The 25521-nt window shown below is 47.2% G+C and overlaps 1 protein-coding gene across 1 annotated transcript; it reads left to right on the forward strand.

Moving 5' to 3' along the window:
• Window positions 1-395: 395 nt before the first annotated feature.
• Window positions 396-25521, forward strand: LOC119386768 (xaa-Arg dipeptidase). Its single transcript, XM_037654042.1, has 6 exons — window positions 396-616; window positions 7019-7188; window positions 10767-10916; window positions 14588-14717; window positions 23911-24156; window positions 25148-25521. Exons 1-6 carry the CDS (start codon window positions 409-411, stop codon window positions 25441-25443), a joined length of 1200 nt encoding a protein of 399 aa, XP_037509970.1. The 5' UTR covers window positions 396-408; the 3' UTR covers window positions 25444-25521.

Consider the following 25521-nt stretch of genomic DNA (forward strand, 5'->3'; position numbering starts at 1 on the left):
AAACCCCTTTCCATCATCCCATCTTTAAATAAACATATGTCATCGTAACAATATGTAATATGTAGTTTCCTCGCAATTTTCTCGCGCCTAAGGTGTATTGCTTTGTAACTACTTTCGATGTGCAGGTAACTGAAAAGATACGCAGGTAATAATTGCTTCGAGGTGCACTTTTTATGACAACGAACATGCATTTATAGCTAAAGGCAAGGAAAATCTATCTGCATCTATGCAGAAGTTCCCCAATTGTTGCGTGAGTGTGCATATTGCTGCTATCTCTTTATTTATTCGCAAGTCCCAATTGCCTATCAATATTTGACATTTCTCAGAGAGCAATTGTTTTACAAATTTGTTGTCTTACATTATGCTTACTGTGAAACCGGATTTTTGCAGCCCAACCTTGTCTCGGCCATGTTAGACGCTCAGAAGATCGCAGAGAATGCGGTGGCGGCAAAGAAAGAACAGCTACACGCCATCGGCAGGTTCCTATGGGAGAACCCAGAGATCCGTTTCGAGGAGCATAAGGCCCACGACACCATTTGCACTTTCCTTGAAACAGAAGGTTTCGACGTCAAGAGGCACTACGTTCTACAGACTGCCTTCCGCGCTGAATACGGAGGTAAAATGACCAGTGTCACCAATTCGGATTGCTGCATTCAATGCACCTTTTGAACGCTACTGTCTTCACACAAGCTGCTGTAGTTCGTACTTTTGAAAGATGTTGCCAGTTAGGATTCATTATGAGAATCACAGCCTAGCGAGATAAGAAAAAGCGCAACCGAAATAAATTTTCGTAGTTATTTCATTTACGCATTCTTACCCCTGCTTTCGTTTTTCTCAAAGCAAGGAATGTAGATCATAAGGACAACGTTGCGCGCAACTGAATTTCGGGATTTCATAGAAGTGTCTAAATAGATCCGACTGTAGGTGCTTGCGGTTGTTAGCTTAGCAGGGTCGGTCAGATCCTGTCTTCAGAAGCCAAGACAAAAAATGGAGTCGGCTGGGGACCGGTTTGTCTAGTAAGGGCCAAGGTTGGGAACCTAGAGAGAGAGAGAATTTATTTACAGAAAGGCAGAGAGGTCGGCCTGAGCTATAGTTTGCTCTGGCCTGCTACTCTACACTGGGGAGGGGGGACAGGGGAGCGAAAGAGTGATGAATGACGATGGTAAGGTAGGGAGATGAGAATATAGTTCGTGACGCTGGGGCAAATCTAAAGACGTGCATCCAGTCCAGTGGCTTGTAAGAAGGCTACGACTGCATCGATGACCACACTTGTGCTGCTGACGTCAGGCCAAGGACCTAACACAACCTCATCGGTTAAAGGCCTACTATGATACTGCCCAATCGATGAGATCAGTTTTTGTCGTTCTCGTGCGTACGCTGGACAGGCACAAAATATATGTTGAAGTGTCTCTGGTATCCGACAATGACCACAATCGGGACCTGTGTCACTGCAGCCGATCAAGTGGGCATAGCGTCTTGTGAATGCCACACCAAGACGAATGCGGTGAATGATGCATGTCATATTTCGCTTCAGCTTGTGAGGCATACGAAACTTCATTTCTGGGTCCCATTTATGAAGCCGCTTGTGCCGGCGTTCTGGTTTGTTCCAGTGCTCCGAAGTGTAGGTGCGCAGTACTTGCCGAAGTAAGGCGTTAGTGTCTGCTCGCGAAAACGCAATGCACACTTCCGGGGCATTATGTAAAGCTGTTTTAGCTTCGGCGTCAGCCTTTTCATTCCCCATCAAGCCACAGTGAGCAGGTATCCACTGGAATGCTACATGATGTCCATTTTTCATAGCATTGCCAAGAAGCTCAGCAATTTCTATCGATAAGGTATAATACGGGCCTTGGATCATGATGCAATCGATGGTTTGGAGAGCAGCTTTGGCATCACAGAATATAGTCCATCTTCGAGCGGGCTCTGCGGAAAGGAATCTTATTGCTTCCCGAATAGCAACAAGTTCCGCAGCAGTTGAAGTGGTCTTGTGATCCAACTTGAAACTTCTAGCGACGGTCATTTGCGGAATGACAAAGGCTGCGGCGGAAGCACGTGAGGTGGTAGATCCATCAGTGTATACGTGTGCCGCACCGCCATACATTGTATAAATGTGCAGGAGGGTAAGTTGCTTTAGGCCGATAGATGGTACCAGGGACTTCTTCGTAATCCCAGGTATCTGAAGCCTAACAAGCGGTCTAGGCAGAACCCACGGAGGTGTCACAGGAATAGATGTTGGAGAGAATCTTGATGGCATAATGTTCTCGTGCCGCGATAGAGCTCTAGAATAACAGCAGTCTGGGTGGGTAACTGGGAGTGCTGATAGGGGATGTTGCCTGTGTCGGGTCAGCAAGCGAAGATGGACTCGAAGGGGCTCGCAGAGCCTATATACATCCATGGGACAAGCCCGAGCTTCGGCGATAGTACCATTGGTTGATGTGCACCGTGGCAGTCCCAAGCATGTGCGCAAACCTTGAGCTTGGATGCTTTCTAGCGTGCGCACACAACTAGGTTTCATGTTGGAGAGCACGGGCATGCTGTATCGTAAGTATCCTACGAATAAAGATTGGTACAGTTGTAGGAGAGCAGCCTCCGGCGGACCCCATCTTGCTCCTGCCAAGAACCGAACCACGTGGACAAAACTTTTCAGCTTTGTCTTCATAGCAGCGACGTGTTTAGACCACGATAGATTCCGGTCGATGATGACACCAAGGAATTTGTGTTGTGCTACCGCAGGAATCTCGGTTCCATTCACGATTATTGGGTACCTCGTCATTTGTTTGCGCGTAAATGCTAGCAGTGCGCATTTTTCAGTTGAGAGTGCGAGACCTTGACGTCGTAGGTACCTTGCTGTGATGGTCACTGCACGTTGCAGTCGGGCACGCAATTGAGGACGTGTAGCTCCAGAAGCCCATATGCAGATGTCGTCAGCATATGTGCTAACCTTCACCGTGTCAGGAAGTTCAGCACCAAGTCCAATCAACGTGATGTTGAAGAGGGTCGGACTGAGAACACCCCCTTGGGGAACTCCGCGGATAATATTATAACGATCGGTATCTCCGTCGCTCGTCGACATATACACGGTACGGCCACTAAGGTAACTCACGATCCATGCATACATTCGGCCGCCGATGTCTAAATCCTCTAGCGCATCAAGGATGGCATAATGCAAGACATTGTCGTAGGCGCCCTTTATATCAAGAAAAACTGCGGCCACTAATCTGCGTCGACATCTTTCCTGCTCAACGTCGGAGACCAAGTTGATGACACCGTCAATGGCTGATCGGCCTCTCCTTGGGAACCTAAGTTTTGCCAGAAGAAATGCCTTAAGGAGAGTTAGATTAAGTAAACTTTGAAGTTACCTGCTTTTCGAGGAAACAGCTCAAGGCAAAACAAAGGCAGATCTCACACAGTATGGGAATCGATGTAATGGGAAGCAGTCGGATAAGAATTTGGTATTCGTGTGTGCGCGCTGTTTTATGATGCAGGTAGGAGATCCATACAAGGTATTATTTGAATGACACGTCATTCGCTATGACACGTCATTATATTCGCTATCACATGTCTGCCATACTTGCATGTGCATTCTAGCAGATACCGTGCTACTCAAACGATCCCGACTGTTCCACACCGTTTCTGTCATGACATTTGCGCTACTCACGTTATGATGTAGACGACATGTATGCGTACAGCTTTGATGTTGTCACCGGTCCGTCATGTCCTTACGCGGACATCAAGTTTTAATGAAGCAAAAAGAGAACTCGACGAAAACCAACACAAGCCTGCGCAGAAAACTTAGGTCACCTCAAAGAAATGGTTGATCTTTCGTACCTCGCAATCTAGTAGACAGACGGGTCAGATATACAGTCATTACCCTCGTGCGTTTATGACGCATCAATCACGTTCGTCATATGCTCATGTCACCTCATGCGGATTTTGGTATGCATCAAGCTAAAGAAGAGCACTTGCGCGATGAACGTGTCATGCAGTGTGCATTTATGATATTCATGTCCTGGCCGCTCATTTATGTTCGCCATACACTCATGTTCTGCTATGCTAGTTATTGTATATATCAAGCTAGAGAAGCACTGCGAGAGCACGGAGACCGTCTCATGTAAATCATGTTCTACATGACTTGCAAGATATGATTTGCGTGATATGACTTGTCATTTATGTTCTTTATGTACTTATGACATCATCATGCCAATTTTACAATATGCCATTAGTGAAACTGTTGCGAGATCAGTAAGGTCATATCATGTAAATAATGTCTTACATATTGTCACGAGGCCGTGACGTGGACGAAGGCAGCAGTCGGCGTGTGCAAGATGAAACTCTTTATTTGGCCGAACTTGTGGCCGGGAAACTGAAAGTCAAACTACAGCAATACACGCTACACACTGATCGCGGCGAACAGAGCGTCGACCGTCAAAAACTGAACATCGCTGGGATGCGCCGTCTTTAATACGTCACGCATCAAACTTTTCAGCCTTATCACTGGTGGTCGCGCAAGCTCTGGAATAATCTTCACTATTAGCGTCATGTGCGCAATCTTAACAAAATGATCTACCACAATCTGAAATCTTCTCTGACATTCTGGCGCGCTTTGCGCAAGGCAGCAGCTACACGTGCAATGGGCCGGTAACAGAAAACAGAAAGCAAGGAGCGTGTGTGGCAATATCACGACTGCCTTGTTACGACCTGTCATTTATCTGCGCCATATACTCATATCATGCCATGCCGATTTCAGTATGTATCAAGCAGTGTTGCCAGATGCCGCCGACTAAACAAGCTAATAATCACCGCAAAAGAAGCCAAAAACGCGGCGGCACTCCTGTGAATAAGCCCAAAACAAGCGGAAGTTCAAAAAAATGTTCTCTTTCTTGAAAAATATTGTATAGTGTGGAAAAAATTCTACAAGCACATATGGAAGGTGAAAAAGTTTATTTATATTACGGTTTTCGTTATTGTTTATCCATTTCACATAATAAAAATACGCGCTTCAGTGACTGAAAGCACTGAAGATTATCTCTTGCACTTCAGAACCGCACACTAGACAGAGTCATCGTCACTGCTTTCCAATACATCCATGTCATCCATGTCATCCAGTTCCATGTCATCCATGTCATCCAGTTCTGCGGATCCATACATGCGTCTTTAATTTCATATCAGCTAATACAAACAAGAATTGACAGTATGATTTAGAATGTTCGTACACAATTCTCTCAGCGCAAGAGCAGAATACTCGGACGAAATAAATTCGCCAACGGTATCGCGGTGGCCCGGCGTGATGTGTTCCGTTCCGTTGATTTCGAAATCGCCTCGACACGCGGCGATTTCGCGAGGCTTCACTGAAAGTGACGTCAGGGCCTCTCCTGAGTTTTTCTTGCTCCATGTTGTAGCACCTCTATATATGTCGCCAGGAGGAAAAGAAGGGTCTAGGAGCACTAGATGAGTGCTTAGGTAAGGGGGTTCATATATTTTGACTCAAGCCATCATGTATTTGACGACAAATACACGTGCTGGCACTAAAATCGTAGTATTTCTTGAAAAAGCGCGAGTAAGCCCAAAGTCAGACCATCTCCCACTAAAGGGGACCATGAGGCGATGCGAAGCAGTGTTTCGGCATGTAGAGCCCGCGTTTCAGAGGGGTTGGGGAGGGGTAAAGGGGAGAGGGGAAGTGGTGAGGGGATAGGAGAGGGGAAATGGATAGGGGGGAGGGGAGAGGTAAAGGGAAGGGGGGAAGGGGAGAGGGTTTGCGCATGCGAAGTAAGACGCCGCACACCACCACCACAACCACCACCGTATTGACTCCGCTATAAGATGCTTCACATCTAAAAAACGCGACAAGCGACACTAAGAATTTCCAAACGACTCAGCCAAAAAAGAAGCCCAAATGCGCTTATAATAAGCTGAACTGGCCACTCTGGTATCATGTTAATGACACGTCCGCAAGACCATCAATAGCGTGTCATGTAAATCATGACGCACATGACATGATGCCATGATTTTCATATTACGACCTGTCATTTACGTTTGTCATATACTCATTAACGAATGCACTCGTACACTCAGTGAACCAAACAGCCACGAGAGCACAAAGCCGTAGGCGGCTAGAGATAGATAGATAGATAGATAGATAGATAGATAGATAGATAGATAGATAGATAGATAGATAGATAGATAGATAGATAGATAGATAGATAGATAGATAGATAGATAGATAGATAGATAGATAGATAGATTTAAAGTGGCAGATGTTCGATAAGAATTGCTTTGTATTCCAACAAGGTAAGGGGGCAGGTCATGGAGTTTTCATCATTAAACATAGGTCACCGAAGCTCTTTAACTACGCCATACCTCCCGCACTCCGGTCTACGCCATACCTCCCGCACACCGCGTTGTGGGCCCTTCGCTGATTCGCGAAGCGAATAATTATGTCGTGGTGGACACTTAACTACTGTACTTGCAGTAGGCCTTCCAGGATAGTTTGAAACGGCCACTGTTACACGCACAGTCGTTCGTTTACTTACGGCACGGTTGAGGCATGCGCCGAAAACCGAAGCCAGGCAAGAAATTGAGAAGGCGATGCACACGGGGCCCGATTACGCTTTCGCGTTCTCCTCTTGTAGGCGAAGCTCTAGTGTCCTCCAAGTTTTTGTGGAGGTATTCAAAGTCCTGGATTAGGAACACATGTGGATGCGAGGAAGCACTGAATGTCTTAGTAACCTTCGATTCACTTGTGACATTACCTTGAAATGCAACTCAGGGGATGAAATGCAAACCATGTTTAATAACACTATGATTAATGCCGTTCACCCCTTCTCGGTTATGTCCCCCCTAGTTGTTTTGTGTTTATCAGCTGTGAATCAGATCAAACTTCTGCAGACGCCTGCTCTTATACCCTTGAAATCTCGCGATTAAATTCACGCGTTGATGCATGCGCGCATTAAGCTGATATCAAGAGCTGAAGCTGAAGGCAAGAAGTAAGTTGAATGCATCGTTTCCCGTTATTGAATCGCAGAAGGTTCGTCCCCCGTTGTGGCCCTCCTGTGCGAGTATGACGCTCTACCAGGAATCGGCCATGCATGCGGACACAACCTGATTGCCCAGAGTGCTCTAGCCGCGGCAGTGGTAGTGCGTGAGCTAATGAAAACACACGAACAGTTGTGTGGAGTGCCGCTACAAGGAAAGGTAAGTAATAACATATGATCAGCGTTAGACTATAGCAGATGAGCTGGTGATCAAAATGTGTTACAATATTTCGCCAAATGTCAGTTGTTGCTAGGAAGAAGGTCGAAACGTTGCCCCTGTCGACATTCCTTTGTCGACAACTTCTTCGAATACTTCTGTCGCGTCTTACGTGATGGAGGAACAAAAGGACAGACGAATGGAATATTTCTCCTTCGCAATGACGCACAAAGGCTTATAAATTTAATATATTCGCGCGAGAGTGGCACGTCGGCGCGACAGTGTAGTAGCACCAACCCTACTGGACCTGGGCCTGTGTTGGTGTGAAAAAGGGCCATGACCGATAGTGTTCACATGATTCAAATCACAATTTCAGCATGCAGGATCCGGTTGGACGTGATCGAATTAAAGTAATAGTTTTATTGGCATAATGTATTCAGTAGTTGACTTTCATTGAAGACTTTGGAGCACCCCTGATACAACACCAACACAGCATGGTTTTGGTCGTGCAGCGAGGCTACTGTTGCTGAACGGTCCGCGAACTGTGCCCTTTTAGGAAACCGGCAGTCATAGGACTATAAATAACAAGCAGAATATCATTGCGCGCATGATGCTTAAGCCTAAGTGCAGTCGTTCACAAACAAACGCAAAGAAGAACACAGAAAAAGAAAACAATTTTGCGTGTCCGCTTGCCAAATTTTTCACGCTAATAATTCTCAAGACCTTGAAAACGCAATGTACAACGTTAAAGAAAAGATTAATAACTGAAAAATGTGACAGTTTCGCCGCAAGGGCGAAGCAATGAATGCGATAGCAAGAAAAGCGGCCCGTGATGGACGAACTGCGACTACCGTGCGTCCATCACTACTCGGCAGCTACTAGACAGTTTTAATTTCACGTACGTAGGGACTTCTCATACGCAACCGTGAAAAGTACAGCTACGTTACGTGCACGACATCTGAAACGCTTTTAGCTACACATAGGCGTCGCGCGGTGAGAGCTACCACGTAGCTCCATCTGCTGAGAATCATGAACACTGCGGTAGCTTGTTCGAGCGCCCGCGCGAGCAGACAGCGGAAGGGCAAGGTTCTCCCTGCGTAAATATAAGAGGCGAGAGAGCTGGCCGACGCCTTTAAGTGCGCCCGTCGCGCTCCTAGCGCCATCTCGCTGGTAACGAAGAAACGCTTATAAGCGCCTCCGTCTCGGAGGACTGCAAATGGTAAAGGGTGTGTATATAACCCTCGCCGTTAGCTACCTGAGGGACGTACGCTTTGTGGAGTAGTGCTTAGCGCACCGCGCTGCGAATTCAGAGGTCGCTGGTTCGATTCCGCGCTTCGAAAGCATTTTTCTGATTTATTTTTCTTTGGTATATTGATGTATATATACATATTTATACATATCCGCAGCATGACGACGGCGGCGGCAAAAATCAGCCGAGGCTGTCCATATAATTGCTATCGCAATAAAACAAGAAGCCATGTTTGATCCGTGGGAGAAGCATTATATAATAACTCAAAGTTTCTTCCATGACGCTAGTGCATGGGCGCGTGCTCAATACACTCTAATAACTCTGAAATTACAGAAGCGCCTATCGCCAAGGCCATAATTTCCCCCAGATGTAGATACGTCAACGCGACTCGCAGTCGGCCACCAGGAACTACGCGCGAGGAAGAATATCGTCCGAGGACACTAACATACTCCTCGGGAAGGCCAAGCTCATATCGTCTGATCTGAGGAATTGGAAGAAAGATACATCATATGGTTCCCAGCCCACACCTCCTGTAAGTACCCCCTTCCCAACCTCAACGAAGAAGCCAACGTCATCGCGCGAGGTCTCGTTTACCGTGCTCGCGCAGAAGATTCCCTCGAGGTAACGGGAGGAGATGGACGGAGAGGGACAGAATCTTTAAATTCTTGTGTCGTCATCCAATTCTACGCAAACTCCAGGCGCAGATTTCCACCACCCAGCTCTGAATTAGACAGATCTTAGGCGGTTGAATGGAGGTGACTTACTTCAAACAGGGACGTTTCCCAACGCAGTTCACCTAAATCGCATCTACCCCGAGCTACACCCAGATCACTTTTGTAAACTATGTAGCATAAAGCACGCCACGCAAGGACACATTATATGAGAATGCGCGCATACCCCGGATGAAAATGCAGTCTCCTGAGAAGAGCTTGGGGCGCGGTGGCAAGCCGCGCTGCTCAGCTCAGATCGGCAACATCAAATATGGGCATCCAGCAAGCACGGCAGGCGGTTGGGAGGCGGGGTGTAGGGTCTGTCCATCACCCCTGGAGCGACTTAGGCCCAGGCCTCAATCCGCTGGCGCCAATAAAGTTGTTCACTCACTCCATTCTGCGCGCTCGGTATGATGCCTTATCCGCCACAGGAGAACACAGATGCAATACCATAGAAAAAAATGGATTCTTGATTTCATTGGTTATTTTTCTTCATGCTGATCGGCTTGTGGGAACAAATATATATGATAGTCGCACATCTTATATTTCGCCTCGACAAATTTAACGAGCGTAGATCGGTGTATGAACTGATGTATAAAAGACATTTGTTGCAAGGAGCCGTTTCGGCCACGCTCAAACACACTTGCACTTAATAGCGGCCGCCAGTGTATATTTCCACATTTATTGATTTATTTATTTAATTGGTTTGAATACATAGAAAACACGAAGACAGAGGAAATACGGAGGGAACAGGCTGACAACTGCCACTTAAAGGGACAAAACGCCTGCCTGCTCATTTGGGAAAGGGGAAACATAGAGAAAAGGAAGATAGGGGGAAAGAAAGATGAAAGAAAATAGGAAAGAAAAGAAAACAAAACAAATAACACAGACGTAAACACAAGTAAGTGGTCACATAGAAAAATGTCCATAAGCACCAGGCCAAATCGGTATTTTTTAAGAAAGTAAGTGAGGCTCGATGGGGCCTGGTCTTCGCCGAGCTGCACAACTTCCCGGCAACAGGCAGGCCACCCCCCCCCCCCCGCCACACACACGCACAAACCGGAAAGAGGCGTAAACTGTAAAATTTTTCTGCACCCGTGTTCTACACCAGCTTTACTTTTCAGAAGTTGAGACTTGCAATATTCTCCACATGGGGACACAGTGGGTAAAAACACAACATCAAAATACCGTATGAGCCTTGGGAAAAGCCGCTCTTTGTGTTTTTCTGACTACCATTGCTATCAGCTCAATCACACTCAGATGAAGCGTCTCGAAAGAGTACAAGAAGAAGGGTTTCAAGGCACACTTTTCTGCTATACGCCTGAGTCTTTCACTTCTTGCAAACTTCGCTAAAATCAGAAGAAAATGGGACTGACAGTGTTCTTATCTCCCTCGCTTTTCCCAGTTTTTCGTGCAGCCTTCTAGATGGCAATACCAATTGATTACCCGATGTCAGACACTACAATGCGAAGACTATGGCGTGGGATTCTTTGATCAAACAGATTCATCTTGTAACGACCTTTACCGTTAGCCATAATAATACCCTAGAGCGCTGAAATAAGTTCCGTACGACAGTGGCCTTATATGCGGAGATAACACTGTTTCTGTCGCCGCGATTACAGGTTGTGGTGCTGGGCACACCCGCTGAAGAAGGCGGTATGGGCAAAGAACTGCTGCTACGAGCCGGTGCCCTTGACGGCGTCGATGCGGCCCTGATGGCGCATCCAGAGAAAGGGACCGCATTGCGTGTAATCCTGTCTGCGCGATGTGGAGTAAGTACATGCGCTCAAGTGTTCGGATGACCATAGTGCATTGTAGCAACTAAAGCAATCGTTTTGATAAAAATTCGGCAGATCCCACGTACCGTGGGAGTCATGTTATGTGAAGCATGTGGCGGGAAGGTGACTGGCGTAACTTTTTTTACTGAGCGACACGTTACAAAATGACGCTAAAGATTTGTATAAACTTTATACGCACACATATATGTTGAAGAGCCGCATATGTGTTGTATAACCAGTTGTTTGCGGTTGGGTAACGCTGCCAATGACAACGTGGGAATTACCAACACCAGAAGCGGTAAGCTGATATGTAGTGCTTATACGTGTCCCGGGAACGCACGCACGTTTCACGAACCAGTGTTCATGTGTGGCAGACGTTCTTGACAGTTCTTGAACAAGGGCATCATCACCGTGATCACTGAGCACCAGCAGCTGGTCATGACTTGTTATAGGATCCGGCCGTGATGGTGGTGACGAGGGGTCCATGTGTAGTGAGGTGTGTGGTATAGTAGAGCTGTTGGAATTCGTGGATGCCTTGGTCATTTCGTCGACAAACTGTCTGTCGATAGAGCCGGTAAGATGTCGCAACCTGAAGCCACCCTTCGCTTTGGTGAGGTATAGGCCGTCGAGGCTGGTAGGCCTGGATAGTGCTACGTAGTCCAACATCAGTGGATGGTGCTTGCCGTATTCGAAGACTACCTGGGCGTATGTCGCCTACGTAGTCTAGTCTACAAAGCGGCTGTCAATCAATATGGCATCATCCTCGGACAGCACGAGGCCATCGCCCAGCCTCGTAAGAAATGAAGGGGACACTGCGTCGTTCTGCGGACGAAGTGCACTTTACGGTGCGGTGATGTGGATATCATATATAACTTTCGTTAATGTGCTCCTCGGGTGTCGAGCAATGCTTCAATATACCTTGCTGAATCATAGGAATAAAAACATAATGTTTATTAGACTTCTATAAAAGCGGACCCAACACTAGAACCACAGACGTTAATCTGATATGACGCCTGTATCGTAGGAGTACATACCGTAGGAGTATCATGCAGTGTTTATTGCTTTCTTGTAAAATTAGATAGCAAGCACCACAACCACAATTGACGTTGCACCGCTGTTACGCCTGCGTAGGCTGTTTTTCCAAACCATTTTATAGACCTGGCGTGGCTCAGTGGTAGAATACCTGATTGCAACGCAGAATGCTTGGGTTCGATTCGTGCTGGGATCCTAATTTTCATTTTTTCCATTCATCGAGTCAATGCTGCCGATGTTGGTTTTCCTTAACGCTCTAGCATTTAAGTTACCAATGTCTGTTCTCGCCGCTCCTGGGTAGATATAAACTGTCAATCACCTGTGGCGCATACCCGTACACCGCGGCCCGTGGCAAACGGGTATGTGCCACACCTGTCTAGTGGAAAGGGTTTGTTGACGTACGCGACAGAATTTTCACGTTATTCATGTCATGACCCGACAATCATATTCGTCAAATCCTCTTACCCTCCCATGCCGATTTTTGTCTACACCAAGTTAAGGAGGCGACCGTGAGAGCACCCAGACGTAGGCGGCTAGATAGATAGATAGATAGATACGTAGATAGAAACGCTCAAAGTGCCAGAGGTTCGCTAAGAAATGCTTCGCATTTAAAACTTGAAAACAGGAACGCGCTGTTGGAAGCCTGCTGTCCTTATATTGTCACCTGGTCGTGACGTCGACGAAGATAGCAGTCAGCACTTCCGAGATGAAACGGTATATTTGGCCGAACTTGTGGCCGAGAAACTGAAAGTCAAACTACAGCAATACACTGATAGCGGCGGACAGAGCGTCGACCGTCGATCAACTGACAAGCGGTGAAGCGCGTCGGCATTTAAACATGTGCCGTCGAATATTCCAGCGTTATCGCTGGCTGTCGCGCAAATTCTAGAATAAGCTCGAGTGTGCGCGTCTTGCGCGCAATCTTAACAAAACGATCTACTATGATCGGGAAGCTTCTCGAACAATGAGGCGCGGTTGGCGCTGAGCGTTGCTGACAGTCTTTGTGGGCGAAAACCGAATAAAGCAAAAGTGATAATACGAAACGCCCGTGGCAATATATAACCGGTACTTATGACTTCTTATGGCACACGTTGGCTTGTGTTATTTATTTCTTGGTCTTTCATGTCTTTTTGTCGTACATTTCTGGATACAAGGATACTTGCCATAATGCTTTAACACTCAAATGCCTAAGCTGCTCAAGGAGGTTATGCACTTTGCTGACCAATTAACTGCGGTGACAATTCTTCTTTACCCAAGAAATATATCAAGACGCATCAATAAGGCAGGGCTTGCTTTTCATGACCACGAGCAGACAACGAAGGTCAGCAGAAATAACCACTAGCGTTAACTTGTGTACTGTGGAGTAAAAAGAAGGGATGGAAATGGGCAGCGATACTTTCCTTGATAATCTAGAGAGGATCCTTGCACTTATGCACACAACATTTGTTTCAAAAGCCAAATATTGGAATATATTACAATATGCATTTTCGGCTAGCGATACAGGTGGGATATTATATATTGAAGTCACACTGAGTAGACGTACCTGTGACTAGGTGAGGTGTTTTAGTGAAGTCAGGTACAAAATTATTGACTGTACGTCCTAAGCTTGACAGGAACTATTGTAAACGATATTGGGAAATACCCTCAGCAGAGCTGTGTAAATAAGAGCAACATCGCGTTTGCGAGGTCATGGTCTCTTCTGTGTGTAATTTTTGCTCTTTCATGTGATACTTTTGAACTGTGTATATAATATCACATTGACTAGATAAAAACACCTGTTCGGCGGTTGATTGGCGTATTGTATTACTTTTTGAGCGGATTTACCACTGCGAACGACTTCTGACTAGCCAAACACTCAATACTGAAAGCAATAGCCTCGCCATATTAGAAGAGTTCGTATAAACGAATTCGGCCAATGAACGTTCGTAAATATGTGGGAACGAATGCCTTGTTTTTTCCGGCAACTATTGTACCTATAGTGTAATATCTCTTGAGATATAAACAGAATTCAATTTCAGTAACCTCACAAAACACATGAAACATTTATGCCGTTATGTTGATCAGCAATAAGTTTATGATTTCTCGAAATTAAAAAGATCAACAAGAAAGATTCAAAATTCGCAAGTAATCATTAACAGGCGATGTTACGTTTTATAAAATTAACGTCTGTTAACTCTACACAGTCCGAAACTCCGGTATTATATTTCACTCTCACTGCAGACGGGCAACTTACTCATCAGTACAACCTTGAGAAGGTTTCCTGTTGATAGAAGCACTTGCAAGAAAGCCATTCACTAAGATGACAATTTCTTCTGCTTGTGCTTTAAGTGCTATTGTCACGCAGTCTTCAAAGCTGCACATGTGACTCTGATGCTGAGTTATAGACACGTAATACTTGTACTGACTGCTCCATGCTTACGAACTTTCGCCTATTTTTGTCAAATAGGAGATTACAACTTCTACTTTCAAAAAATATTGCTCAACTTACCCTTTATGAAATGCGACAAATGTCATTCTAATCAGTTCCACAATAGATTTATGACAGCAGTTCAGTATTTTGAATATGTATTTTGGTACAGAAGTGGGAGTTCATCGAAAGGTTCTGCTTTTTAACGTATCTGCTTCGCGTGCAGGTTACAGCTCTCTTTGAGTGCGCTGGAGAAGAACATGACGTGCAATCCAGCGCTTTGGACGCCGCTGTACTCGCCTACTCGGGCTTGTCACTTATACGCGCTCGCATGGACCCGGAGTGTAGAATGCATGGTGAGATAAAAATGGCTCAGAATACGTCGCTTTCAATGTGTACGATAAGGGAACGACTCCCCCCAAACTCAGGATGTATTTGTAAAGCAGTTTGCTAAGCAACTCGAATGCCGTGCCTCGTTACAGCAAGCCGTCCTAGTGCTAGTATCAAGAAGTACTCGCGTAGGCGAGAATTAGGGTGGCAACAACGACAGAACCGTCATTCTGTGTCGGAGCAGGCAGACGCGTGCTATGGCAGACGCCTTAAATATGACTTATCACGTCACCGCACTGACTTCGAGGCACCCTCATTCAGACAGACACGTCACGCCATCTCGTGGCGTCGGATGTAACTCCGGTTTTGCGTGGTTTTCAAAGTAAGGATAGTGAAAAGCGTGCATTACACCGCGCAAAGCGAGCTCTCTGGCAGCCACGTGAGCACGTTCATTAAACTTCTGTAATTATTGCAGATAAGATACAAGAGCAGAAAGATCACGTACCTTGTTGTGTGCTTTTTTCGTCCGTATCTCGTTGCAGCGCATAAAGTTAGGTGCTCGTCGCATAACCAGTAGCTAATGAGCTCGGATCCAACTGGCTGTCACCGTCATTCTCGTACGCTTACAAATTATTTTGCTATGTAATTTCGTTAATGCTAGTTATAAATGCTAGTTATAGTTCTTTCCTCCTACCAGGAGCTCCAAAGGTACGAATGCACGTGCCTGGTTTGTTAGAGTTTCGTTGTATGAAGATTGTAGCGAGACACATTACATATGCTAAAAATTTTCACAATGCGAATGACATTCATTTCCCTAGTTAGATCGATGCCAGATGGGTGGACAATCCAGCTTCCGTTGTGACGCCGACAACCTCAACATATACACGCGCGTGCGCGGTTGACGTCAGCGCTACGCAAACGTTACATCAGGTAAATATAAGTAAAAATAGGAACAATATTTTGACGAATGGGTTTGATCTTTGGGCTTTTAGTGCGGAGACACGAAGCTGTAACCCCTACGCCGTAGGTGCGCTCCTCATCAGGTGAAAGAACATGGTTTTAAGAGAGTGTGCCGCGAGCAAGGAAACGTGTTTAGACCCTTTACGCGTTTGCAAAACACTGACGTCACAAATTTTCTTTGGGAAAGCCACCGCATAGGGACGCTTGGTGTGATTTTCTAACGCTCACTGAACGCCATCAAGTCGCATTTATGCTATTCGCATTGGCAATGATGATTCACACCGTGGGCGTTTCTACCGTGCGTATTCACACTGAAAGCGGTACCTTTGTACATTACGAAGTCCTACAGAGAATAGATAACTCCTTTCACGTCTAAATACACAACACGCGGTCACAGACGTCATCAGGCATCACTTTGCAATAATTTTAGTCACACTCAATTCTATTTCATGCGCCGGCGTTTTATAATGAGCCATCTCTTACGCTGTCGGTATTGCAACTCGGCCACAGAAGGGAAGCATTTAAACCTAAATGAGTGTTTCGCTGAAGAATACAAAAATGCCCCATGCACTGCGGTATGCGCAAGAAAACTTATTCAGATGATATATAAGCGGCAGATGTCTAGACGGTAGATTGCCATTTTAGTTTGTGTACACAGCGCAGCGACTAACGCCCCCATAGGTCTATAACTATCTTTTGTCTACATCAGGCAATTTATGCTTCATTTGGTAATTTCATCATACCATCTAATTTCCTGCGGTGCTCTGAGGCTTTCCCCTCATCTTGGCATTAATTAGGCCACTCTTATGCATGATAGTTCATATGATACTTGCTGCAAGTAGCCACATACTTCAGATAATATTATTCCTATTGTCGCGAAGCGCCAGTTTTATGCATGCCGATAGCCGCCTGCATGCGGCCTTATCATCTCGGATGAGATGCGGCCTTCCTCATCTCGCCTAAGCCAATGCTGCTGGCGTCCGTATGTATCTCAGTTTCGGCATTTTCATCAAAGTGACCCAGCACCGGCGGTGACTGCAAACGCTGCTGAAGTTCCTTGAATGCGTCGCGTTGCGCAGCTTCCCATTTGAAGGGCACGTCTGATTTTGTGAGCTGTGTCAAAGGTTCCGCAATGTGCGAGAAATTCTTAACGAACCGCCGGTAATACGCGCACAGCCCTAAGAATCTGCGCACCGCTCTCTTGTCGTCCGGCTGGGGAAACTGTGCGATAGCGGTTGTTTTCTGCGGATCGGGTCGTACCCCATTTCTGTTTATAATGTGGCCAAGGGACTGCAGCTCTTCGTAGGCGAAATGACATTTTTCTGGCTTCAGCCTCAACCCTGATGACTTGATTGCCTCCAATACAGTCCGTAGCCTTTTGAGGTGATCGCTGAAGTTCGCGGCGAAGACGACAACATCATCCAGGTACACCAGACATATTTGCCACTTGAGGCCTGCCAGTACTGTGTCCATTAGACGCTGGAAGGTTGCTGGAGCGGAACAAAGTCCAAATGGCATCACTTTGAACTCGTACAGCCCATCCGGCGTGATGAAGGCGGTCTTCTCTCGATCTCTTTCATCAACTTGGATTTGCCAATACCCTGTTTTCAGATCCATGGACGAGAAGTACTTTGCATTGCTCAGACGGTCTAAATTATCGTCGATCCGGGGTAAGGGGTAGACGTCCTTCTTGGTGACGCTGTTTAATCGCCGGTAATCGACGCAAAACCGGAGGCTTCCGTCTTTCTTTTTGACAAGAACGACCGGTGCTGCCCATGGACTTTTAGATGGCTGAATTACATCGTCGTGTAACATTTCCTCAACTTGCTCTCGGATGGCTTGGCGTTCACGTGCCGACACACGATAAGGACTTTGGTGGAGAGGGCGGGTGTCTTCTTGGGTTATAATTCGATGTTTTGCAACAGAAGTTGGTCGGACCTGTGAAGAGCTAGCGAAGCAGTCGTCGTAACTTTGAAGAAGGTTCTGGAGCAGTTGCTGCTTGTGCTGGGGCAGGGAAGGGTTGATGTCGAATGTCGGCACCGAGTTTTGGATATGTGGGGTCGTGGATGCCGGGTCTGAAAGGACGAGGGCGTCGCTCACTTCGACAATTTCTTCGAGGAAGGCAATGGTCGTGCCTTTGGATAGGAGACGGTGCTCTTGGCTGAAATTCGTTAGCAGCACTGAGCTGTGTCCATTGCGGAAATCCGCAATTCCTCTTGCGATTGCAACATCTCGGTCCAGCAAAAGCTGTGTGTTACCTTCGACGATGCCATGGACGTTTTCGGCAGTGGCAGCGGTTACGGTGACTAGAGCAGTTGATCGGGGCGGGATGCTCACGTCATCCTCGAGCACATGGAGGGCCGTACGATTGTGCAAAGGCGAGGACGAATTTATAGCCTCATCCGAGAAAAGTGTGATGGACCTAGACCACAGATCGATAACCGCTCTGTTTTGAGTCAAGAAGTCCATGCCGAGAATCACGTCACGGGAGCACTGCGGCAGCACCAAGAAAGTCACAAGGTATGTGCGTCCGTCAAATGTCACTCTTGAAGTACATTGTCCCGATGGGGCGACGATGTGGCCTCCCGCTGTGCGGATCTGTGGGCCGTCCCAAGTCGTCTTTACCTTCTTCAATTTCGCTGCTAATGACCCACTGATGACTGAGTAGTCGGCGCCTGTGTCTATCAAGGCGGTTACCGTGTGGCCGTCGATAGATACTTGAAGGTCGGTGACACGTGGGCTGGAGTTGCGCGTTGGTTTTGGGTTCGGGTCACGACTTCGTCGGATACTTTGACTATTGTTGTGCCTTGCCGCTTCCGTTTTTATTGGCGATTCACTAATGTCCCAGCGTTGTCGCGCCATCGCTGTCGTCGTACATGAGGTGGTGTCGTCGTCGTGCATGGTCGCCGGTGGAAGGTCTTTGGCTTTTCGTCCTGAAGCAACCTCGCCTCCAAAGGTTGCTAGTTTCAGTTTCCCCTACGGGGGCTTGGGGACCTCCCTCGCGTAGCCGTGGTGGGGCTGCGGCCAGGGGACTCGAAGCGTGGGGATGAAGGGGATGGTGAACGGCTGGACAAGTACTCCGTACGGCGCAAGTAATCTTCGATTGCCGGAGGTCGCTGCCTAGGGCGTGGTCGCGGTGCCCCGGAGGAGAAGCCATGCAGTCCCATTCGCCTGTAGGGGCAGTGTCGAAGGATGTGGCCGGCCTCACCGCAGTGGAAGCAGAGTGGACGGTCGTCGGGAGTCCTCCAGGCGTCGCATTTTCTTAGGCTCGGGCGTCGCTCGTATGTGGGGTGGGCGGGGAATAGAGGGCGGCGGTTTGGGGCTGCTGGTTCCCGTCGCGGGGGGCTGGGCGCGTCTCGTCGAAGCGGGCTGCTATGCACTGCAGCGGCGTATGTCATGGCTTCGGCCTCTGTTCCAGTCGTCGCTGACGCAGAACCAAGCGCCTGCTGGACTTCTTCGCGCACTACGTCCAAGAGAGATGCTGCTTGGGGGGGCTGTGAGGCAGACGGTAGCAGTCGGCGTAGTTCCTCTCGAACCACTTCACGAATAACTTCCCGCAAGTCGTTAGTGGTGGTCATTGGTTCCGAGCAGAGCGCATTGAGCTGAAGCGGGCGGTTGTATTGCCGAGTCCGGGCATCCAGGGTCCTCTCGATGGTGCGCGCTTCTTGAGCGAATTCATCGACTGTTTTGGGTGGATTTCTTATCAGGCCGGCGAAAAGCGACTCTTTCACTCCTCGCATTAGGTAACCGACCATTTTGTCTTCTGGCATGTTTTCGTCTGCTCGCCGAAAAAGGCGTTTCATTTCTTCCACGTACATGTTCACAGTCTCGTTAGGTTGTTGGGTCCTTGATTCTAGCAGTAGTTGGGCCCTTTCTTTTCGCATAATGCTGGTGAACGTCCTCAGCACATCACGCCTTAACAATTCCCAGGTGGTCAGTGTGGTCTCGTGGTTTTCGTACCACGTTTTAGCGGGGCCGTCCAGGGAAAAGAAAACATATCGCAACTTCATTTCTTCATCCCACCTGTTGATGGTAGCCACCCGCTCGAATTGGTCGAGCCATTCTTCCGGGTCTTCAGTAGGGTAACCATGGAAGGTTGGAGGCACGCGGGGCTGTTGCAGAATGACAGGAGTGGGTGTCGTCGGGCTGCTCATGGTGGGTGTCGAAGAATCTTTTCGGGGTCGCGTGGGGTCCGGTAGCAGTCCCAGCTCAGGCGGCAAGTTTTGGAGACGGCGGCTGCTTCGAGTATCCGTGTCTTCGGTGTCCTTGTTCTCTGCGGTGGCTGTTGCAGGATCGGTCTTGTGCATACCCATACCCAGTTTTTCACTTAACCCGCGGCGTCGAATGGGAGTCCAAACCCAAACTCTGTCGCCTGGCTTGTATTTTACTTCGCGCCTTCGGAGGTTGTAGCGGCGGGCATCGGTGCGCTGCTGATCTTTTATGCGTAGCCGCGCTAGCTGCCGGGCTTCTTCTGCCCGCTGAAGGTATGAGGCTACATCTAGGTTGTTTTCGTCGGTGACATTAGGCAGCATGGCGTCCAGAGTAGTAGTGGCGTCCCTTCCATGGACAAGCTTAAAGGGTGTCGTTTTGGTGGTCTCCTGCACCGCGGTGTTGTAGGCGAAGACCACGTACGGTAGTATTAAGTCCCAGGTCTTGTGCTCTGTGTCCACGTACATCGCGAGCATGTCTGCGATGGTCTTGTTCAGGCGTTCTGTGAGGCCGTTTGTCTGCGGATGGTACGCCGTAGTCCTTCGATGATCTGTATGACTGTAATGTAGGATGGCCTGCGTGAGATCCGCCGTAAAAGCCGTTCCCCTGTCTGTTATTAGTACCTCAGGTGCGCCGTGCCGGAGGAGAATTGATTCGACGAAAAATTTGGCGACTTCTACTGCTGTGCCGTTCGGTAGAGGCTTTGCTTCAGCGTATCGGATCAGCTAATACATTCGCCAGCAGTATGGGCCTATCTCATCGCCAACGCGCGAGGCCACGGTCATCCCAGATAATCGCGACGCGTCTCGCATCACGATCCGAGATGATAAGGCCGCATGCAGGCGGCTATCGGCATGCATAAAACTGGCGCTTCGCGACACTATCTATGAATATGAGTTCTATATCTTCATTTAAGCCACTCTTTTATTCTTAATTGCAGTCATGCTTATTGTTATTAGTTCCATACACTCCCTTGGGGTCACCAGTCCTTACTGTGAGTATTGGGCTTGTTGCGTTCCGTCCGTAGACAAAGCAAGGACGACGAAGGCTTCAAAGGACAGCAAGCAATAATTTATTTAGGAATACGGCTCATAAGGAAAGCACGGTCGACGGACACGGGACAGGGAAGCAGAGTCCATGAGCTGGGGCAGCAGCCATCGGTCAGCGCGGGTGGCAGCGCCTATCATTCGCGGAAGCCCAGAAACCTCTCCCCAGGTTGCACGCGTGCTGCCCCCTTTGAAACCGCGCAGGTGGGCCAGGCGCAGCCTCACTGCGCAGCACGCGGCGCTAGCGCGCGTGGTTCCCACATTACTCAGCATTATATGTGAACTTCTACCTTTCATCGCCATGTATATATAGGCACCCGTTTTATACGGTCATTCTACACTTTCTTATTCAAAGTTCGTGACAAGGTGATGGTCTAGAAGTGGTGTTGTTTGCCGTATTCAATCTAACTAGACTTCATGTTTCTGGCGCTTATTCTGCAGTGCGTGCCTAAGGTCAAATTCACACTATTGCCTCTAATTCCGTAAACACGGGAAATTGGTGCTGACACATACTAACAGAAATATTTATGACGCATGTGACCTCAGTTGATGATAATTACTTTCGCTTCCCGGCGCCTCAATGCTTCAGCGAGGACTTACCTCGCTGTGACAAGTTTTCCTGTTCGCCTACTAGTGCAAGGAATGCAGGCCAAACATACGGTGCAAAACTCGGTGGTTTTCAGGAATTAATCCGTGAAACCTGACCTTTCTTGGAGCCACTACGCGAGGAATTTTCTATCATTTTTGTGCTGCTGCCTCAGCTGAAGTTTCACTTACGGGCATGAGTAGAGTGTCGCGACGTTAGCAAGCGAAACGTAATGGCGTCAAGAATGTTGTACCCTCGTTTCTAAGATCAAGGGCGAAAAACGTGCCGGTGAATAACTACGCCAATGAAAGGGACGCAGCAGTGGCAAGAAAGGCGCTTTACTAGCAAATGAGCTGGATGGGCCCGAAGAATCTTCTGGACGACAACCGCGCCTGTTATTCAAACGTGCAAATCAAAATGCAAAGCATGAGGAAAAGAAAAAGGAACGAAAAAAAGCTGCGATTTCATGTAGACATATTACTTTGAAAAGTGAACTCAACAATTCGTAATGTAGGCCCCTGCAGATGCTTCCTTTTGAGAGTGACATGGAACCTTCTGTAGAGATGGCGTAAGATGTGAACAGAGATATAAAAACAGGACACACTAAGAGGAGGGAGACAAAGTAGTAACAACACCGAAAGCCATCAAGTCTATCTAGCCATCAATATTCATATTTGAATGTACAAAAGGTACACTGATACACGTATCTCCAGCTGCATAAATGCTATCCGCCCCAAGAGTATCCTTCTCCAGCCAGCCCTTAACATGACATCATCGAAGAGGGCAGAACACCCGCACTCCTGGTAGTGCATCAGGAGGTGAGCTTCATTACTTTGACCCCTCAGGGTCATAGGAAGAAAGCTCAATAATATGCATTACGAATATTGTGCAGCATCTGGTTGCGCGAACTGTATGTCTGGCGTCATTAGATATGGTGAAACCTCACAAAACAGAGATACTGTGCACGAGTGCGCTGACGATACACTTTAAAGGCATTCATTCCCACATTCTTGTTGCCCATTTCTTGGTGAACCTTCTAGAATTTCGTTATCATTCTCTAAAAAGCGCGCTATACCTTGATCTATAATCATACATTGTTTGCAATTGTTATCGTGAATCCTGTCATATCTGTGCAATTAGTTTGTTTTCGTTTTTGATGTTCTTGTGGTTTTGGGTTTCTTGATCATGTTCACTGCTCTCAGTGCGCATGTGCGTGTTATTCTATATAAGGTGACCCAATAAAGCATCAGTTGCAGTGCAGCGCTTGCGTTTGTGTCATTTTATGTGTGTGTAAGTCTCCAGGTTTCTGCTCCGTAGGTAAGTACCGGTAAGATGCAGCTGTTATATACCTTCCTCTTGAGAGATAGTGGTAGACTACCATTCATGATTTGATAGTGCTTGCCGAATGAGCCCCATCCCATCCTTATTCTCCTAGTTATTTCACTCTCATGGTTCGGCTCCGCGGTTACTACCTGTCCTAAGTAGACGTACTCCTTTACAACTTCCAGCGTCTCGCCACCTATCGCAAAGCGCTGTTCTCTGCCAAGATTGTTCCACATTACTTTAGTTTTATGCATATTAATTTTCAGACCTACTCTTCTACTTTCCGTATCCAGTTCAGTAATCATGAGCTGTAATTCGTCTCCCGCGTTACTCATCAATGCAATGTTACAAAGAGGGTTCAACTTAAATTGAGGACGACGCAGCGAGCGATGGAAAGGAAAATGATAGGTGTAACCTTAAGAGACAGGAAGAGAGCAGAGTGGGTCAGGGAACAAACGGGGGTTAAGGATATCATAGTTGAAATTAAGAAGAAGAAATGGATATGGGCCGGCCACTTAGCACGTCGGCAGGATAACCGGTGGTCATTAAGGGTAAGTGACTGGATTCCAAGAGATGGCAAACGCGTGAGGGGGAGACAAAAAATTAGGTGGGTAGATGAGATTAAGAAGTTTGCAGGTGTAACGTGGCAGCAGAAAGCACAGGACCGAGTTGATTGGCGGAACATGGGAGAGGCCTTTGCCCTGCAGTGGGCGTAGACAGGCTGATGATGATGTGTGTGTAATTTTGTCCTTTTGTGTGCTGCTTCATCTAACAATTTCATTTCTATTTTGCGCGATGGGCGTTTTTTAAACGTCAAATTGCAACAAGTGTAACCATTTTCTATCACATCTCCCTGGTGTGTTTCGTATAACCATTTGAAAGAATGTTTGACTCGTGTTTAATATGCGTTCTATTGGGTATACAATAAACACAAGGATGAAGGGGGGAACAGACAGCACGAGGCTGTTCCCTCATTCTTCTTTGTATCTTTTGCATATCCACTATGAGTCATCATGCTAATTACTCTAGATAGCAGTATTTTTTAGCAATAATGCCGCTCTAAGCTTACTCTAAATTGCGTCATCCTCATCACAGGCGTGTTCCTGCGCTCTGAGGCGACGTCTGCACTGGAGGTTCGTCGCAGCCAGTTACATTTCTGTGTGCGGGCTCCGAGCACCGAAAGGCTCCTGAAAGTGCGCGCTGAGCTAGAGGCTTGCATGGAAGCGGCCGCCAAGGCCACGGGCTGCAACGTCCACATCGCTGAGAAGGAAATCTTCTGCAAGCACATGAACCTGAACGAACCACTGCTGAGAATCTTCCAACGGCACGCAGAGGCGCAAGGTATACCTGCGCCGCGGCGCATATTTCGTGTATATAAAATCAAGTTCTTGTACGCGTGAAGCCTAAATTAGAGATGGTGTATATGTATTCCAAACGGTGAACAATCCAAAATTTTTACTCGAGATTTACCTCAATTGTGCACAGTATTGTCCACCTCTTCTTCCACCTTCCCAAGTATGGTTCACGAAAGCTGCCAAAAAGGCATGGAGTTCATTTACACCTTGACGGCATGGAAATGAGCGAATGCCTTTGACTTGAAAACTTACTCAGAACACGTTTCTGCTCAAAATCCGCGTGCTGGACCGTTTAGATGAAATTCTCGTCGCAGAAAAGGACATCCGTTTCTTGAGTGTTTTCGATACTAATACCATAGTTCTCGCCATAATTAACGTGATTTGACTACAGGTTGCTGTGTCTATGACACTGCGAAATTGCAACAATTTTGTCATGGATACACAGAGTAACCTGAAGCTCTTCAAGGGTTTATTTCAGACTAAGAGCAATGTCGTGTTTGATGTCTTTGAGTTTATGTCCTAATTAGTAAGGCCCCGCCATAGATCGCGGTTCTAGATGATGAAAATATACCACACAAGTATCGATGTAGTGAGCAGCCAACAATATTAATATTTAGTCAATTTAAATTACAACATTAATATTGATAATTTAGAAAATGGCTGATCAGATAACGGTTAATTGTGATAAAACTTGAAACGATCCGGAAGTATATCGATGAGCTAGAAGTGCCAGATGCTAGTCCTCTACAGCTTCATTTCTCTGAAGGCAATAGTAGAAGAAATACACTTGCACAATGTGTCCTGCGACATTGCTACTGTTGACGCGTGTTCATATCAATAATTAGTGGACGATTGCAAAAGTTGACGCAACATCATCAGAGAATAGATGACAGATTCGTAGTCGTTCTAATGTGATCGTTTACAGATCCCATTTTTGTGCTAACTCATGTGCACCAAATTCCGTGTCCTTTGCGCAGGATTGGTATTCGAAGACGCCCATACATGCCGGGCACAGCTGTCCGGCGCAACGTCAGACATTGGCAATGTGTCTCACGCGATGCCCACCATTCATCCTATGTATCGCATCGAGTCAGCAGCTATGAATCATACCGCGGAATACTGCCGGGCCGCTGGCACCAGGCAGTCGCAGGAGACGTCTCTTGTGGTGGGAAAGGCATTGGCGCTCACAGCATTTGAACTTCTTTGCGACCGCCCACTCCTGGATTCGGCCAGAGAAGATTTTGAACGCAGCTGTAGCAAGCACAATGTATGAATGCCGCGTCACGCATGCACATGTTGAATGTATTGTTTTCTTTCCTGTGGGGCCGCAGTATGGCGACATATATGTAGA

The sequence above is a fragment of the Rhipicephalus sanguineus genome, chromosome 3 (assembly GCF_013339695.2).
Source record: "Rhipicephalus sanguineus isolate Rsan-2018 chromosome 3, BIME_Rsan_1.4, whole genome shotgun sequence".
In the NCBI taxonomy this organism is placed as follows: Eukaryota; Metazoa; Arthropoda; class Arachnida; order Ixodida; family Ixodidae; genus Rhipicephalus; species Rhipicephalus sanguineus.